The sequence below is a fragment of the Cynara cardunculus genome (assembly GCF_001531365.2).
Source record: "Cynara cardunculus var. scolymus isolate 2C chromosome LG 4, CcrdV1, whole genome shotgun sequence".
Taxonomy (NCBI): domain Eukaryota; kingdom Viridiplantae; phylum Streptophyta; class Magnoliopsida; order Asterales; family Asteraceae; genus Cynara; species Cynara cardunculus.
Window position 1 is genome coordinate 19,260,862 of NC_037531.1, and position 12,927 is coordinate 19,273,788.

Sequence of the window (12,927 nt, forward strand, 5' to 3'; positions counted from 1 at the left end):
TCATGATTGGTTCTAAACATAAGCTGTTTGCGAGCTCCCATGCTTATTAGCAAGAAATCAAAATGTTCCAAAGATTAGGGACGATTGGAGTTGGGGTTGAAGCTAAAAACAGCTAAAGAGCTATGCAGATCTTCGTGTGTTTAGATTTCTGTTTTGGGTTTGAAACCATTAGGATCAAAGAAGGTGTGATTGAAGAGAAGAAGAAAAAGGGTTTGGTGGGTGTTGTTTTCTTGATTCTGTGAGTATTCCATCAAGAAACCAGAAGATACTCTCTTTTGATGATGCTGGAATGTGTTGTAGTTAGTGGGTTTTGATTAACTGATTGTTATTGAGGGTTTAGGGGAAGAAGAAGATAAAGGAAAACAAAACAGATTCTGGGTTGGGTTTAAAATAAGCAGTGATGATGGCTATGGCCTGCAAGGATGGTAAGGGAGCGATTATGGATAATGGTAAGTATGTTCGCTACACACCTGAGCAGGTTGAAGCACTTGAAAGACTCTATCATGACTGTCCCAAACCAAGTTCTCTTCGTCGTCAGCAGCTCATTCGTGAGTGCCCTATTTTGTCTAACATTGAGCCCAAACAGATCAAAGTTTGGTTCCAGAATCGAAGGTACACCTTTTAATCAAGAGAATATTGGAAATCTTTGATTCTTGGTTTGATTTTTATGTAATGATTTCTGATATGTGTTGTGGGTTTTCATCATAGTTACTGAAATCTTGTTTCTTGGTGTGATTTTGCTGTAATGTTTTCTGTTATCTGTCATGGCTTTTCATTGTAATCAAGAAAATCATGCAAAGTCTTTGTTTTGTTTATTAACCTGGATATCCGACCCGTAGTCACCGGATTTGAACCTCTGTGGCCACAAGGGTTTTTTTGTTCCTCCTTGATTTGAACCTGGGACATCCGGGCACTTTTGACCTTTGGAGCCAAGTTCAAACCTATCGGGCACCACCCTTGTGGTTAGTCTTGATATGGTTTTGCTGTAATGACTTGTGATAGGTGTTGTGGGTTTTCATTATAATCAAGAAAATCATGGACATTTGCTTCTTGATGTGATTTTGCTGAAGTGATTTCTCATTCTAATGGGTGTTGTGGGTTTTCATTATAATCAAGAAAAATCATAGAAATTTTGCTTCTTGATATGATTTTGCTGTGGTGATTTCAGATAGGTGTTGTGGGTTTCCATTATAGTTCCTTATTGAGCTAAAATTTCATTGTTCTTGATGATAAAAATCAAGAAAAGAGGTTGCTTTTGTGATAGATTTGCTCTGATCTTTAGAATGTGAAGCGGGTTTTCGTTTTTTGCTTGTTTTTCAATAATCAGATGCCGAGAAAAACAGAGGAAAGAAGCTTCACGTCTTCAAACCGTGAATCGAAAGCTTTCCGCCATGAACAAGCTTCTGATGGAAGAGAACAATCGATTGCAGAAGCAAGTGTCGCATCTTGTGTACGAGAATGGCTACTTCCGCCAGCATACTCAAAATGTTAGAATCCTTTTTTCGTTTTCGAGTTCTAATGAATTTGCTTAATCTTGTTTTGTGTTTCTGTGAACAATGTTTTTGGTTCTCGTATTGCAGACTTCACTTGCTACTAAAGATACTAGTTGTGAGTCGGTTGTGACGAATGGTCAACACCGATTGACCGCCCAGCACCCGCCACGGGATGCTAGTCCTGCTGGGTTAGTTTGGACTTTGGATTGATTCAAATTTCTAGTTATTATTCATTAATGAATTGTTGATTTAGAATCTTTTTATGGTATGCAGACTTTTGTCCATTGCAGAAGAAACTTTAACAGAGTTTCTTTCGAAGGCAACTGGAACTGCTATTGAGTGGGTCCAAATGCCTGGAATGAAGGTACCCTTATTCATAATGAATGTTGATAAACCTATGTTCCTATGCTTCTTTATTCATAATGAATGTTGTTGATAACATAGCCAAGAACTCAAATAATCACCATCATATTGAGCACAAAGTGGATATCATCTTTGTGAGTATTGCATGTGAATGTTTTCCTGGTTTGCTTGCGCGCACTTCAATTAATCCCATGGGCCCCTGAAAATAACAACCACGAAAATTCTCAGTGCCCTTGGGGAGACTCGAGCTGGCGACCTATTGGGTGGAGCCCGAAGGCCTAGCCTTATTTGCTAACCAAGATTCAAGCGGGACCTCAAGGTCTATTGCATTTGAATTTAGAAATTATGACAATAATCAAGATTCACTATAGTGTTTATACTGAAATCCCGAAGATCGTCCCTTTTCAACTTTGGGGAAAGATATCGAGTTCGTTCGGTTTAATATTGCATCATGTTTGCACACATATATAAGTTTAGATGCATAAGACTGCGCCAAGCATGTCTAAGGGGTTGTTTGTTTACCTCTTAATAGTTCCATTAAGAGGCAACCTCTAAATTGTTAAGAGGTAAATCTTGTTTGGCAAAAAAATATTCTGTCTCTTAATGGTTCTAAAACCATCTGAATGAATTTGTATCCTGAATCTTCCTTAACCATTAAGAGCCCTAATTTCATTGTACACAATTATCAAAAATTTATAGTTCATTTTACGCTATATCATGAGAGCCTCTTAATCATTCTGACCACCTAATCATTATGCACCAAACCATTTAGCAATTGTCAAACAACCCCTAACTTGAGAAACTCCAAATGCTCTTAAAGCCGATTTGAATACTTGGGATATAAGTCTAAGGGGCCGTTTGGTTTGGTGGGATTTGGAAGGTTTGGAATTGGATTCCATTCCAGTCCCTCGCTTGGTTCGGGACTTGAAAACCCACAAACATTGGAACTAGAAATCCCATGAGGATAGTTGGTATTTCACGGGATTTAACGAGATTTGTAGTAATCAATTTAATAAAAGGGTATTTATTTATTTTTATAAGAGAAAATTATGTTTTTAGTCCCTGAGGTTTGTTAGAAATTGCAATTTATGTCCTTATGGTTCAGAAATTGCGGTTTTCGTCCCTATGGTTTATAATTCATTGCTATTTTCGTTCTTATGATCTACAACTAATCGTTGTTTCGGTCCTTGTAGTTTACAATTCTTTACTGTTTTGGTCCCTTGTACTTAAAAGGAAGAAATTAGCAACAGATCGCAATTTATAAACCACAGGAACGAAAATAAAAATTGTAATGTACTCTTTTTATAATTACTTATAATTTGTTTTTTTAATAAATTATCTATAAAGAGTGTGTGTGCTAACAGTCATCAAGTACTCAGAAGGCTAAATGCCAGCAATATTAACGGAAATGACGATCGACTCCAACGTGTGTGCCCATTGATCGAAACTAGAAGGAAAGGATTGTTTTAGGTTGCTATGTTTTTGCATCGACATGATCTTTTCTTGTCAACGTACGTGTTTTGAATGAATTCTTGTTGTCGGCTTTTGATATAGCCTGGTCCGGATTCCATTGGAATCGTTGCTATTTCTCATGGTTGCACTGGCGTGGCCGCACGAGCATGTGGCCTGGTCGCTCTCGAGCCTACAAGGGTGAGTGATATCATCTCCTATTTATAGTCCAACGGATTCTTTTTCCTCAACCGGTGTGACAGTTTCAAAATTTCCTACTTTTGCACAAATCTTTTTGTCCCAGGTTGCGGAAATCCTGAAGGATCGCCCCTCGTGGTTTCGTGACTGCCGAGCTGTTGAAATCCTCAATCTGCTACCGACCACCAATGGTGGAACCATCGAGCTTTTATACATGCAGGTAAATTCTTAATATTACGTTTTTCGACAATTAACACACTTTTTGGCTTCGGGTGAGATGTAATTAAACGATATTTAAATTGTTGTTCTAGCTTTACGCCCCCACAACTTTGGCTACGGCTCGTGACTTCTTGTTGTTGCGCTATACCTCCGTTACCGAAGATGGAAGTTTAGTGGTGCGTAATCCTTGTAACTTATGTCTTTTTATAAAATATATATTCCCTCCGTTCCAAAATAAGTGTCTGTATTACTATTTTAGTTTGTCCCAAAATAAGTGTCCACTTTCGAAAGTAGATGTCTGCTTTCCGATTTTACCCTTGATTATGAGGTGGAGAAAATTTCTCACTCTACAGTTAAGGGTAAAATTGCAATTTCTAAACCACAAGGATGATGGTAATACTTTCAAAGATAGGAATTAATTCAGGGACGAAAGTAGCAATAAATTGCAAATTATAGGGATGAAAATCGCAATTTATAAACCACAAGGATGAAAATTGAAATTATTAATAAACCACTAGGACGGAAATCGTAATTTACCCGTATATATATATATATATAATATTTAAATATGGCAGATACACACATTGCTTATGTTTGGTGAGGTTTGAACACTTCACCTTCTGGGAGGCTGGGCTCTACCGGTAACCACTGACCCGTGTACTACTGGGCCAATGGCCCTTTGGTTACTTTTGCCTTTTCATGGAAACAACTGCTCTACTCTTTGGGGTGGAGATCGAGTCTGTGTACACCTCACCAACCGATCCACATTCGGGTGGATATACTGGGCTTGTTTGGTCTCGTAGCCGCATGCCGAGCACTTACATTCTCGTTATCGAATTTTATGCATAGGTTTGTGAACGATCGCTAAACAATACGCACAATGGTCCGAGCATACCATCAGTCCCAAACTTCGTGCGAGCCGAGATGTTGCCTAGTGGGTGCTTGATTCGACCCTGTGAAGGAGGCGGTTCGATTATTCACATTGTGGATCATATGAATTTAGAGGTAATTGCGTTTATATTACCCCGACTGTCCCAAAATAAATGTCCAAGTTTCTATTTTTATTTATCCCAAAAAGTGTCCAATCAAAAGTAGCCTACTTTTCAATTTTCTTCTTAATTATGAGACTGAGAAGTTCATTACTCTCTTTATTATTAAGGGTAAAATTGTCATTTAGTTGATTAAAAAGTGTAATAACTGCACATTTCTAAAGCTGTGTGGCTATTTCCCATTCTACCCTTAATTATGAGAGGAAGAAATTCATTACTCTCTTCACTATCAAGAGTAAAATAGTCATTTAGTTAATTAAAAAAATGTAATAACTACACATTTCTCAAACTGTGTGCCTATTTTCCCATTCTACTCATAATTATGAGATGAAGAAATTAGTTACTCTCTTTACTAATAAGGGTAAAATAGTCATTTAGTTCATTAAGAAGTGTAATACCATACATTTCTAAAACTACGTTCCGTCTTTCCTGTTCTGCCCTTGATTATGAGATGGAGAAATTCGTTACTCTATTTACTATTAAGAGTAAAATAGTCATTTAGTTAATTAAAAAGTGTAATAACAACATTTTTTTGAAAATTGTGTGCCGTTTTTCCCATTCTACCATTGATTATGAGATGAAGAAATTCGTTACTCTCTTCACTATATTAAGGGTAAAATTGTCATATAGTTAACTAAAAGTGTAATAACTACACATCTATAAAATTGTGTGCCGTTTTTCCCATTCTACCCTTGATTATGAGATGAAGAAATTCGTTACTCTCTTCACCATCAAGGGTAAACTTGTCATTTAGGTAAACTAAAAAGTGTAATAATTACACAAATCTAAAATTGTCCGCCTTTTTCATTGTGGACATTTATGTTGGGACGAAAGGAGTATCGTCTTCCGGCTTCGTATTCTAAATCTTTATAATCATTTCATTGGGTAGGCGTGGAGCGTGCCTGAAGTCTTGCGCCCGTTATACGAGTCGCCAATCGTGCTTGCTCAGAAAATGACGATGATGGTAATACTTTCAAAGATCGTAATAGAACTTCGCATATAATGGGACTAGAAAGTTCAAATTTTGGGTACTTTTATAGGCGTTACGCCAGCTGAGGCAGATAGCTCTCGAAGTTTCACAATCCGGATCCCCAAATTGGGGCCGAAGACCTGCAGCGTTACGAGCGCTTAGCCAGCGGTTGAGCCGGGGGTTCAACGAGGCTCTTAATGGGTTCACCGATGAGGGATGGTCTTTGATGGCTAATGATGGGGTGGATGATGTTACGATTCTCGTAAACTCTTCTCCGGAAAAACTCATGGGATTTAATCCGCCTTTTGCAAACGGATATCAAACGGTTAGCAATTCCGTCTTGTGTGCAAAAGCCTCGATGCTTTTACAGGTCGGTCTCCGATGAATTTTTCCGTCACCATTTTCGATTTGGTTATGCAGGCCGTTGTTGTATTGTTGATGGTATATTTTCTATGCGTTTTCCGTAATTTTGCAGAACGTCCCTCCGGCCCTTCTACTTCGGTTTCTGAGGGAGCACCGGTCGGAATGGGCAGACAACAGTATCGATGCTTATTCGGCTGCAGCGGTTAAACTTGGTCCTTGCAGCCTACCAGGGTCTCGAGTCGGTAATTTCGGGGGTCAAGTGATTCTTCCACTGGCTCACACTATTGAGCATGAAGAGGCAAGTTGAGATCACGATTCACGACTGATTTCCTTGTTTCAGTCCCGTTTTTACACTTTTCTTTTTATGTTTCCGAAACAGCTGCTCTACTCTTTGGGTGCGTTTGGTATCCAGACAAGATAGGACAAGATTAGAACAACTGTTCAACGTTTGGTAAGACAGAAGTGGACATGATAGAACAGATAAAAGGACCAATTTACCCCTAATGAGTTGTTTATATATTTTAATTAATTATGTAATTTATTAAGTTGTAACAAAATGACAAATTTACCCCTAGAAAGTTTTCATCAAGACGATGAAAATAACACCAAAATAAAAAGTTATTGTAGTTTCCAATTTTTGTTTTATACTTTTTCTATATTATTTTTTTGTTATTAATATTTAATAAATTATATAAATTAATCACAATATAGAACTGTATAAAAATAATATTTTAAGGCCAGTAAAGTGAAAGTTTAAAGAGCATAAAATACAATAAATAAAATATAAAGAATGAAAAAAATGTAAAAAGAGGCGTATTTGATGTTTTAGAATAGAATTAGGTTTTATTTTGAGTTATATTGGTAAAATATAGTTTTTTTTTTCACCTGTTTCATTTTGTTCGTGTTTGTTCCACATAGAAGTCCTGCCAAATATAGAAGAATGATCCATGGTTCTATCCTGTCCAGTGTACCATACACACTTTTTGAGAATATAGAGGTCAGGTTTGCCTACATCCCACCCCCAGACCCCACTTTCGGGTGAGATATATTGGGCTCCTTTAGTTTCGCTTACGAGCCTTTTTTGATCGTAAATCTTGGTTTGTGATGTAGTTGTTGGAGGTTATTAAGATGGAGGGCGTCGGGCATTGCCCTGAAGACGGATTAATGCCGAGAGACATGTTTCTCCTTCAAGTATGTGTTTTTTCTCTTCGTAAAATTGCCACATCAGCAATCTATAAATTCTTGGCGGAATTACTCTTTTTATTAGCTTTGCAATGGAATGGACGAGAATGCCGTCGGCATGTGTGCGGAACTCATATTTGCTCCCATCGATGCTTCTTTTGCCGATGATGCGCCTCTTTTGGCTTCCGGTTTTCGTATCATTCCTCTCGACCCAATCAAGGTTAGGATCGACGTTACCACATTTATGCTTTTTTCGTTTTTATTTCTACATTTTTAGAAGCTTTATCTGAGCAAAAGATTGATTATGCACAACCCCGAACGGTCCCACACGGAATCCGCCGTTGAGGAACCACATGTGAGGAGGCATTTCAGAGCTGACACAGTGCCTGAGGCTAGCCGAGGGGTTCAACTCCATCTCTCGCATGATTCGAACTTGAACCTGTAGTGCATTCGAGCAAAGTCGCCCCCGCCCCCACCCGTTTGCCAACTGAGCTACACTTTTTTTTAGAAACTTTATTATTTTCTTTTCACACACTGTGCACACGGTGGGAGTCTTCACGGAAACAACCGCTCTACTTTTCGGGGCAGAGGTTAGGTCTGCATACCTTACTTCCGGTGACATTCACGGGGTTTGTTTGGTTTGCTTTACATTATACGCCGATTGCATGAAAATAAAAGCCGATTGCGTTAATATGCAGGAGGCTTCAAGTCCCAATCGCACCCTCGATCTTGCTTCTGCTCTTGAAATCGGAGGGTCCGGGACTAAGATTTCCAGCGACCGCAATGCTGCTAGTGGCACTGTTCGTTCCGTGATGACAATTGCATTTGAATTTGCGTTCGAGAGCCATATGCAAGAAAGCGTAGCCTCAATTGCCCGCCAATATGTTCGTAGCATTATATCGTCGGTTCAGAGGGTGGCGTCCGCACTATCTCCGAACATGAACCCGAATCTCGGGCTTCAGGCACCACTAGGCACCCCCGAAGCCCATATTCTCGCTCGTTGGATTTGCCGTAGCTACAGGTTCGTTGCCGAAAAATCTCGCCATTTCCATTTCCCTTCTCTTTTACATATTTTAATGTCGGGTTCTCTCTTTATTTTTTTCTCGCAGTTGCTATTTGGGAACGGAACTGCTTAAATCCGAGGGAGAAGGAAGCGAATACATCCTGAAATCGCTATGGCACCATTCCGATGCAATCATGTGCTGCTCCCTTAAGGTTTGGTTTTCTATATGAAACCGTTCTGAAAAGGGCAAAATTGGCAAAATGCAAAAAAATGTAACGAGGTTTAGTTTAGTTCTTATATGGTGTAACAAAGAATATCGAGTAAATTACGTTTTTGTCCGTGTGGCTTGTTAAAATTTGCCCTTTTTGTCCCTGTGGTTTAGAAATTGCGGTTTTCGTTTCTATGGTTTAGGATTCTTTACTGTTTTGGTCCCTCCTACTTAAAAGTAGGAATTAGTTTAGGGACGAAAATAACAATAAATTGCAAACCATAGGGACAATTCGCAATTTTTAAACCACTGGGACGGAAATCGTAACTTACTTGAGAATCTTTTTTCTCATTTCAAGATTTATTATTTAATGTAAAGAAATTTCAAAGTTTTTTATTTTTAACCCATGTTGACCGGTGACCTGCTGATCTTGTAACATTTGATGACGTGGATGCGAAGTTTAGCGTCCATTTCGCCATAACCCTTTCATAAACCATTAAAAACGGGTATCCATATCATCAAATGTTATAAGATCAACAGGTTACTGGTCAAAATGGTACAAAATAAGAAATTTGAAAGCTTGGCTACGTCTTCGTTACACTAAATAGGAACTAATAGGGGTTTCCAAAAAACTTCGGACCGATCAAAACCAAGTCAAAACCGGACTGTTTTTGGCGGTTTGAGCAGTCTGATGATTCGGTTTGGTCTGACAAATAGACAAACCGCTCGGTCTGGTCTGAGGTTTGAATGGTTTTTTGAGCGGTTTGGATTGAATCGATCGCCAAAATACACATGTATTAAACTTTGTTGCATTTTGATGCATTTTGCCGTTCAGGAAATGAAATCTCGAGCCCTTCATTCTCATTAGAATTCTCTTCTTGCAGGCGTCGCCCGTATTCACGTTTGCAAACCAAGCTGGGTTAGACATGCTCGAGACGACACTGGTCGCACTTCAAGACATTAGTTTGGAGAAAATCCTCGACGAGCATGGACGGAAAGGTCTTTCCGCGGAGTTTGCGCAAATCATGCAACAGGTTTGCCAAACGTTTTCTCGAGTTATTTGCATATCTTAGGCGTCGGGTGATATAAAATGTGGCTTATTCAGTAAGGTTCTAAGATGAAGCTTTATGCAGAAACCCAAGTTTTTCTCAAACCTGCCCATCCGATTAAAAAAACACGCTCCTTCCATCTATGAAAAAACCTTACCAAACAAAAAACCTTCCAAATCTATACAGACAGATTAACACACGGACAATTTTAACCCATACGACTTAATGGAAAACCAGTCAAGCAACCCCTTACGTTTATTAAGATCAATTAATTGTTTCGTCCTATAAAACAGTTTATTAGGATATTTTGACATTTTGGCATCTGTACAACCGATTTTGTTGTAGTCTTTTGTATTATTTTTGTTTCATTACAACAAAATTGGGTTTATAGGATGCCAAAAAATGTCAAAGTATCCTATTAGATTGTTTGTTAGCAACCATACATGACTGTTTGGTAGTGGCTTAATAATATATAGAAAGTGGCTTATTCAACAAGCTTGTTTTAGGTGACAGTAGAAAGATGACAATTTTGCGTTTGATGTCAGGGGTTCGCGTGTCTTCAAGGGGGCGTGTGTTCATCGAGCATGGGGAGACCGGTTTCGTACGAGAGAGCCGTGGCGTGGAAAGTCTTGAACGAAGAAGAAAACGCTCATTGTGTGTGCTTTACGTTCATCAATTGGTCGTTTGTTTAACGGACCCGTATGTATTTCATATTTGAAGACTATTTATGTTGACAACATTTTGATGGGTCCTTGTGGTTTGAAATGTCGTCAAGGTAGCTATTCGTATTTATTATGTATTACGTTGAACGGGATTTCGTACGCTATTAATTCAGGTTTTATATAATTCTCGTGTGTGAAACCGATTGCGTTAGTTGAAATCGGAACCCATTGATCTGGGTGTGGAGTTGGCTCGTGAAATATGTTCATACTAACGTAATATGTTATCTATTGATGTACAAAATATAACGCTTTTGAGTGTTTTAATATCGAAATTTATTTCTGGAATTTCCTAGTGTTTTTCTTATTGAAATTTATACTTACACAACCACTATTTGAGAAAATGTCTTAAGGCTGTTTGTTTACCTTTTAATAGTTTCATTAAAAGACAGTTTGTAAATCGTTAAGAGGTGAATCTTGTTTGGCAAAAAAAGTCTGTATTCATAAAGGTTCTAAAACCCTCTGAATGATTTGTATCTTGGGTCTTCCTTAAACATTCAGTGTCCTAATGGTTCTCATTCCTTGTCATTTTAATGGTTCTCATTTCTTGTCATTTTAATGGTTCTGATTTCTTGTCATTTTTATTCCCATTTTCAAATCAACCCTTGAATTACATTCTAAAAGAAAATTGATCTGATGTATCTCATTAACTTGATCTAGTATTTCTCTTCAATTAAGATTGATTCAAGGATAAAGATTCTAGTGACGGACCCAATTCGGTGCCACCATATTATCCCACCATCAAAAGGTAAAAACAAAAATTAAGTTTGTTAAAGGTGCAACCGTATCAATATGTTCTGTGCCACCATAAATATTTTGAAACTACAATAAGGACACAAGTTTCATTGGTAGAGTTGGTTTGCAAGCTTTTCTTCCATCCCACCAAGTTTGAATCTCATTGGTATCATTTTCTTTGTTTTTAGCTTTTAATTTCCGATTTCTTATTTTTTTGATTCTTTGTTTTTTCAAATAAAAGACTTGAGCAGAAGACCTCACATTTGAAAAACAATGAACTAACTAACATACCAATTATAATTACGTGAAAAATATCCCGATGTTTGTTTCTTATAGTCAAATAGTACCATCATTTGAGAAAAATTCTGCATTTGTCCCTGAAAGATCTCTTCTCAACATAACTTTTATTCTCAATTAATTCCAACCCATCATGGGGAATAAAATGTGAATGAATTTTCATTCTCTTAGTTTAACCTGGAATGAAAATTTATGCTTCTAGAGAAATGAGCCCATTATATTATGTAATACCAGATAGTTTCTTTTATCTTCATTCTCATTGATTACTGGTTAGTACCATAACTTAGGGACTGTTTACTTGCAGCTTATAAAGCTTATTGGTCTATCTAACTTATTCACACAACTCATTTGGGTTGTTTACTTACGACTTATTCGCACAGAACATGACTTAATCGTACAGATAGAAATGGTGTGTTGTCCCCATTCAGCGACAAAAATGACACCCCTACCTCTTATTTAAAGCATCGCCTCCTCCCCAAATGAAACACCCCATCGTCAACCTCTTTATGATTTTTTGTTTTGATATTCAAATAATTAATATTGGAGGGTAAATCGGTCATTTATGTTATTCCGACTGTTGGTTCAGATGAAAAAAAAGTAAACAACAACATTCATTTATCCATATAGACAAATTTATTCGGACAGACAAATTTATCCATATAAAACTTGATAAAAAATTGGCTAAACAATGTGCTCCCCTAAAATCATTGCGGAAACCACCCATTTTCCCTCAAGTTGCTGCCTTTAAATATCCCTCCACCATCTCCTCCTTTTATCTGCAATTAACTCTCTCTCTCTCTCTCTCTCTCTCTCTCTTCAAGATTGAGATCAAAACCCTAAAAATGGAACAGAATTTACCAGTAATCGCCAAGAAAGTATGGAGCTTGATGCGAGTCATGTTGTTGATGTTAAAAAAGGGAATTTCCAAAACTAAATTCTTAGCTGATCTCAACATGATGATGAAACGTGGTAAGATCGCCGGAAAAGCCTTACACAACCTTTTGTTCCACCACCACCATAACTGGGCTGCTTCCACCTTCCACCGCCATCACCACCACCAGCACCACCTCTCCTTCCCTGCACCATCCTCCAGCGATTCCGAGTTCAGTTGCACCACCTCCCCACCTCCATCACTCTCCCCTTTTTCCACCCACGAAAAAAACCACCGCTCGACCACCCAGAACCCACCTCCGCCAACGGCGGATGACGGCATTGATGAGATGATCACTGATACGGCGGTTATGAAGATGCTGACAAGCGCCGCCGCATCTCCGCCGGCTCTGTTTGGGAGGAGTTTGTTTGTGAAGCAACTGAGGATAACAGACTCTCCGTTTCCGGTGGGCGACGGTGGAGAAGATAGTCAGGTGGATGAAGCGGCGGAGATGTTTATAATGAGGTTTTATAACGATTTGAGACGGCAAAATTAAATGAGGGTGTAAAATGTCATTAGCTAGTTCTTTGAGGGGGTGATACGTGATTATTTCAAAGTTGTTGTTCTTCCATGCATGCCCTACATATATATTTGTATTACAATACATGTCGATTTTAATATATCATTTTATTCTGTCTTCATCAATGTTATAATACAATTTTATGTGGTACTGAAACAACGATAATGTTTTTATGTTTT

General features: G+C 38.2%; 2 protein-coding genes across 3 annotated transcripts; both read left to right on the forward strand.

Annotated features, from left to right (window-relative positions):
* Window positions 1-10,407, forward strand: LOC112511056 (homeobox-leucine zipper protein ATHB-15-like). Of its 2 annotated transcripts, none has more exons than XM_025116428.1 (17): window positions 1-612; window positions 1,328-1,487; window positions 1,581-1,681; window positions 1,767-1,857; window positions 3,411-3,506; window positions 3,610-3,723; window positions 3,815-3,898; window positions 4,572-4,735; window positions 5,669-5,735; window positions 5,812-6,111; window positions 6,217-6,402; window positions 7,215-7,295; window positions 7,372-7,518; window positions 7,985-8,307; window positions 8,396-8,501; window positions 9,382-9,531; window positions 10,092-10,407. In XM_025116428.1, the coding sequence occupies exons 1-17, from the start codon at window positions 401-403 to the stop codon at window positions 10,236-10,238; spliced, it is 2,529 nt and encodes an 842-aa protein (XP_024972196.1). In that variant the 5' UTR covers window positions 1-400; the 3' UTR covers window positions 10,239-10,407. The 2 variants fall into 2 exon arrangements, with proteins under 2 accessions (XP_024972196.1, XP_024972195.1); XM_025116427.1 differs by having other exon boundaries at window positions 4,572-4,727; window positions 5,661-5,735; window positions 7,372-7,506.
* Window positions 10,408-12,139: 1,732 nt separating this feature from the next.
* On the forward strand, window positions 12,140-12,724 carry LOC112510996. Its single transcript, XM_025116350.1, has one exon. The coding sequence runs from the start codon at window positions 12,140-12,142 to the stop codon at window positions 12,722-12,724; it is 585 nt and encodes a 194-aa protein (XP_024972118.1).
* Window positions 12,725-12,927: the final 203 nt, after the last annotated feature.

Bases quoted from the DNA above. Each gene is read 5' to 3' on its own strand.
- LOC112510996 (XM_025116350.1), top strand. From the start codon at position 12,140: ATGGAACAGAATTTACCAGTAATCGCCAAGAAAGTATGGAGCTTGATG.
- LOC112511056 (XM_025116428.1), top strand. From the start codon at position 401: ATGATGGCTATGGCCTGCAAGGATGGTAAGGGAGCGATTATGGATAAT. The intron at 3,507-3,609 runs GTGAGTGATATC...TTTTTGTCCCAG, and splicing joins TCGCTCTCGAGCCTACAAGG to GTTGCGGAAATCCTGAAGGA. The intron at 6,403-7,214 runs GCAAGTTGAGAT...TTTGTGATGTAG, and splicing joins ACACTATTGAGCATGAAGAG to TTGTTGGAGGTTATTAAGAT.